Source organism: Phacochoerus africanus, chromosome 4 (assembly GCF_016906955.1).
Source record: "Phacochoerus africanus isolate WHEZ1 chromosome 4, ROS_Pafr_v1, whole genome shotgun sequence".
NCBI classification, from domain to species: domain Eukaryota; kingdom Metazoa; phylum Chordata; class Mammalia; order Artiodactyla; family Suidae; genus Phacochoerus; species Phacochoerus africanus.
In genome coordinates this window covers 14,249,448-14,255,249 of record NC_062547.1, presented here as the reverse complement: position 1 = coordinate 14,255,249, position 5,802 = coordinate 14,249,448, and the positions used below count along the sequence as shown (strand labels likewise).

General features: G+C 37.9%; 1 protein-coding gene across 1 annotated transcript; it reads right to left on the bottom strand.

The window, feature by feature from the left end:
• Positions 1 to 4,435: 4,435 nt before the first annotated feature.
• LOC125124443 (olfactory receptor 5M3-like) lies at positions 4,436 to 5,386 on the bottom strand. The gene has a single exon (XM_047774553.1). It carries the CDS (start codon positions 5,384 to 5,386, stop codon positions 4,436 to 4,438), a length of 951 nt encoding a protein of 316 aa, XP_047630509.1.
• Between the last annotated feature and the right edge of the window lie 416 nt (positions 5,387 to 5,802).

Below are 5,802 nucleotides of genomic sequence, written 5' to 3'. Positions count from 1 at the left end.
AACGAATGATATTTCCTCACTATTTATAATAGAATCTTGAACACTGAGAGGATTAAGAGCATTTCCCCAAGGAACTTTCCAGGTAATTATGAAAGACATAGTAATTAAAATTCTGGGAACATCTCGGGGTAAGAGAAGTTAAGGAATATTAATTAGAAGAATAATACCTATGATAAAATTAAGATATCAAAATTTTTAATATCATGACCTAATTTCTCCCCCTTTCACATGGGCCCTTCCTTCTTTCATTCACACTTGACAGTTATGTGTCTCTGGAAAACATTCTTATTTTACATTATAAAATATCAGTCAGTGGCTTTCTTTTCTGTTTTGTTAGAGTTCTTATAAGCATCATCTGTCAGGATAGGTGATCATAGCAAAGTGTGATCTAGGTATCTCAAGACTGTCTTATAGATAGATGCCTCAAAATTATACATCACTTGGAAACACCCGGGGAGAATGAGTAAAACCGGAGGTCACTGGTGAAGAACACGATTATTAGCCAGACAATTTTTCTCACTTATTTTAGGTTCTTGTGGGAGTCCGTGAGGATTGACTGTGATGTCAGATCAGGAATCACACCTCAGCTTTGACTTCAACTATGTGTCCTTGGGTAAGTAAGAATTCCAGCCTCAATTCTCAACAGTAGAATGAGGAAATTACTGTCTCACTGTGTGTCATGGTGACCTTAGATAATATTGGCATAACTTTCAGCACAATGCCTGTCTCATCTAAAGCACTCAAAAAAACTGAAATGATTTGTGCCTTTTCACCTATAAACAGTTCACAGGTACGATCTCACCACCTCTCTAGGACTGTGGCCAATATTATCCTTATGTTGAAGAATAAAAATATGCACATGTAAAATAACCTTAACGTTAAGTTTTTCTGCCGAGTTTAGATATAGCTAGCAGGTTAACAAACTAGAATGCCAACCTAGATTGTTCATAAACCTTAGACCATATACTGCTTCAATTTTGTCTGGAAAACCATGGGCAGAATAGTGCTCAGGCAAAGTCTTCTTCTGCATTCTTCAATGTCCAAGTACCCAGAGCTCCTGAGTTCCTTTTCACTTATTATGATGAAAGTGCATCATGTAAACTCATTGACACAAGCTTATTATAATGTAATATGCACTTTCTCAAGAAAATGTAGTTTTGAAAAGAAGAAAGTGTGTGTGGGGGGGGGTGTGTGTGAGTGTGTGTTAGGGAGAGAACAATGAAGGGAGGGAGAATGACAGAGAAAGATAATGCACTTTCTGTTGGAGATGCTTCATATAACAGTGTTCATAGATGTCAAAATAAATGTACAATTAAGACCTGTTTTTGAAAGTACTTGTTAAAACTCTCCTGAATTTTCAGCAAATAGCAAAATTGCTTTAAGTTCTGCTAAAGAATGCAGACTCATGGAAATTCCAAAAGCCAGAAGAGATCTTGGACATCGGACTCTACAACTTAAAAATTAACTGGGTCAACACAAATGACTTGTCCAAGGTTATCCACAAATTACTTTGAAATTTGGAAACTCAAATCAGTAACATGACGTAACCAGTGACCTTGTGGCGGGAGATATGTCTCTACAATCTTTTCTTAGCCTCTCTGCTTCTATTCTCTGTGCTGAAAACTCCATCTTGTCCTGCTTTACCTTTACCCCATATTCCTGCCTGAAAAACAGTCACAGTGCTGGCAAATAACGTAAGCTTAAGAACAAAGACCAAAAGGCATAAGTTATTCATGTGGTCAGCTGAATGAGGACATAATGCATTGGTCTAGGCACGCAGGACCTGTGTAGATAGGCTGCACATCGTGCACAGCACGATATGTCCTGTTAAAATAAGAGGAAGAGATGCCTCGTGGCCCCATGGGGTTTATGAGGAGTCATTTGCAGGATATGCATCAGCAAGGAGAACAAGGTGCAAACCTAGGCACGCCCGGGTTACCACAGATAGGAATGCTCTCTGCAGAAGCAGAATGGTGATTCTCTAGATGCTGTGCATAGACAGCTGATGCCAGGCTTCCTCAATGCTAATGACTGTTAAATGCCTAAAGGTCAGAATAAAAGATTAACCAGGGACCAGCTATGTGACTTTTAAAATAGTAAAAAATCTATATCCTGCACCTACAGCCCCCTTCTCACTTGACGTAATCCTAAAAAGCACAATAAAATCAGTGTGGTCTCTTGAGGCGGGGCTCTTGGTCCCTGAGATTAAGATAAATGTCTCTGTGTCTTGTTTTATGTTAACCCTTTCTTAAGTTTCACAGCACCCATTCATCAGCCCTCACTTGCTGAGCTGTTCTCGGCAAACTTGACATCATCATTCTTCATGCAACACTAAACCAACTCTCCAAAAAAGTAAATCAAGAAAGTGGTTTAGCTTTGGGGAGAAAAAGAAAAAAAAAAAGACAACAAAGTCATCCAAATCCACTTGCTGACAAAGAATTCAAATGCTTTAAAACCACATTTTAAAATATATTACTAATCAGCAAGTAATTTAGTATATTGAGTTTTCCAATAAATGGTGACTAAATGGTGTTAGTGGCAAGATAAATTACTTTAAATTCACCTGAAAAGTAACGTTAAGTAAGGTCTTGAATTCCTTAAGGGATTTAGGTTTTGCGGTGATAGACACAGTAATATTATTATAATTTAATCTGAATTAGAAATTTGTTTATATGCAAATAGCTTTTAAAAATGCCCATGACATATGTGTGTATATATCGAAATGAGCTCATATGAATTTACGATTTCCCTCGAGGAAAATAAAAACTTAAAAATGGACAAAGGAAACTGTCCTCATATTGCATCAATCTTATATTTTCATCTTTGTAGATAAATTTGTGATTATGTAATGTATAATTTAAATATATGGGTAACCCTTCATGATTATATATATTTTCTGCACCAGGACAGTAGCACATTATTTATTTATGTATTTATTTCTAGCAGAGGACACAGAAATGTTTTGGAAATTGTCAAGACGTTTCCTCATACTAGTACATAGTGAAGTGAGATTCAAAGGAGAAGCCAAACTATGTTAATAATGTTATGTCAGGACATGTCTTTGTTAACCACAAATAGACCACCCAAATATTTTATTTCTATCAAATACAAAAATTATTTTAAAACGTTTAAGGTGTCCCTCTTATGGCTCAGTGGTTAACGAATCCAACTAGGAATCATGAGGTCACAGGTTTGATCCCTGGCCTCGCTCAGTGGGTTAAGGATCCGGTGTTGCCATAAGCTGTGGTGTAGGTTGCAGACACGGCTCAGATCTGGCGTTGCTGTGGCTCTGGCATAGGCTGGTGGCTACAGCTCCGATTAGACTCCTAGCCTGGGAACCTCCATATGCAGCCCCTAGAAAAGACAAAGAGACAAAAATAATAATAATAAATTAAAAAAATAAAACATTTAAGTACCATATCTTGGTCACAAAAATGCAAAATGGGAGTTCCCTTGTGACTAAGCAGTAATGAGCCCAACTAATATCACGAGGATGCCAGTTCGATCCTGGGCCTCACTTAGAGGGTTAAAGGATCCAGCGTTGCCATGAGCTGCAGTGTAGTTCACAGCCATGGCTTGGGTCTGGCATTCCTGTGTCTGTGGCATAGGCAGGCAGCGGTAGCTCCAATTCGACCCCTGGCCTGGGAAATTCCATGTGCCACAGGTTTGGCCCTAAGAAGAAAAAAAAAGTGCAAAATGTCAATTTAGTTTTTTGTCTGGAGAACTGTGCTTTCAAAATGACACACCTACTAATTCTACCTACTTTTCATTCAGAATGAAGGCACTATAGCCAGGGCATGCGGGAGGGTACACAGTCTGGTCACAGGAAAACTTGGAGTTAAAATATGGAAGTTACCGGAATCTGTAAAAGAGAGACACTTACTATGTTATATCTCTTAAACTAAAAAGAGGAAAAAAGGATTAAACACAATAGGATTGCTCTTTTCAAAATAGTAGTCTCTGAACAGATCCACCCTTCACATTAAAAGAAACATTACGCGTCAATCTTACAACCACAGCTGAGACTACCTTTTATAAACCTTCACACTAGAAAGTTACATGAAAGATGCTATTTTTTTCTGCCCCAAATTACTCCATAAATAGGCAAATCAGTAAATATTTCCTAAATTCATCCACTGCACTTTTGAATAACTAAAACAAAATATCTTCATTCTAGATAAGTACATAAACAGTTTGAATGGAATACCTGTGAACCTGGACTTAAATCTTCTTTTCTATTAATTCATTTATTATTTTTAAATTCAATTTAACTACTTAATCAATAGGAATGAGTCCATCCACTTCATTCTCTGAATTTTGGTCTTTTCCTCCTTTTTTCATGTACACAGTCTTTAGCTTTTGTAAAATGTCTTCAGCTATGTATTGAACAATAATCTGTTTACAAACACATGTATGTAAGCGATAGAGGAAAAAGTTAACCCAACCTCATTTTATTTTTTGTTAAACATGTTCTGCTGATCACTTTGCTCATGGCTTCTTTCACATCCTTGTTCCTCAGACTGTAGATCATGGGATTCAACATGGGGCTCACTGTGGTGTAAAACACAGCCACCACTTTCCCCTGTTCCACGGACTCCTCTGAGGGACGTCTGAGATCCATGAAAATAAGGGTTCCGTAGAAGACGATGACAGCCGTCAAATGGGACCCACAGGTGGAAAAGGCCTTGCGCCTCCCTTCTGCTGAATGCCTTCGTAGAATGGCAACGAGAATGAACAGGTAAGATACGATAACTACAGTCAGAGAATATGGGAAGTTAATGCCCGCGAGTATGATCATGGTATATTCTTTCACAAAGGTCCCAGCACAGGCGATTTTGATGAGAGGAGGATCTGCACAGTAGAAATGGTTGATCTCAACTCTCCCACAGAAATACAAGCCATGAGTCCACAAGGTTGCTGCCAGACTCGTCAGAAAACCATGCATGTAAGGGAAAGAAATCAGTCGAATACAGACAATCCTTGACATTTTGCTGCCATAGAGCAAAGGGTTCCCGATGGCCATGCATCTATCAAAGGCCATCACCGCAAGGATAAAAACCTCTACATGGACAAGGGCAATAAAGAAGAAACACTGGACCAAACAACCAGCATAAGATATAGTTTTTGTTTTTGATAATAGATTTTCTAACATCTTAGGGGTGACATTGGAAGAAAACCACACATCAACAAATGACAAATGACTAAGAGAAAAGTACATGGGGCTGCTGAGCTGTGGACTGGCCTGAATTAACATGATCATGCCAATATTACCCACCAAGGTGATGATATAGACCACCAGGAAAAGGATGAAGAAGAGAACTTGCCATTCCGGACGAGTGGTTAGCCCCAAAAGGATAAACTCCGTCACATCGGTGAAATTGAGCATTTTCTCAGTTCTTGGTTAATATTAGTTACACACCTCTGTGATAAGTAAAAGGAAACACAATTTAAAATCAAGTATCACTTATTTATTAATTTATATTTTTCCAATGACCTCCTTCATTTTTTTCTTTATTAAATATCTATGACTGGGTTTTACCATTCTTTTCAGCAAATCATTTCTGAGTACTTGCTATGTAGCAGTCTGTCTGAAGTTTGCTTGGATAAATGCACATTCTATATTATATAGAATTTATACAAAATGTGATTGACATATGCTAGGACCAGGTTTCCAAGACTCCTACTTAAATATCCCTTTTTTCCAACACAGGCATGTTTGGTAATTACATACTTTAAGGTATTTATGGAGAGTTACGGTTCTCATTTCAACATAACTCAAAAGTAATAATTTTACTCTTTTTC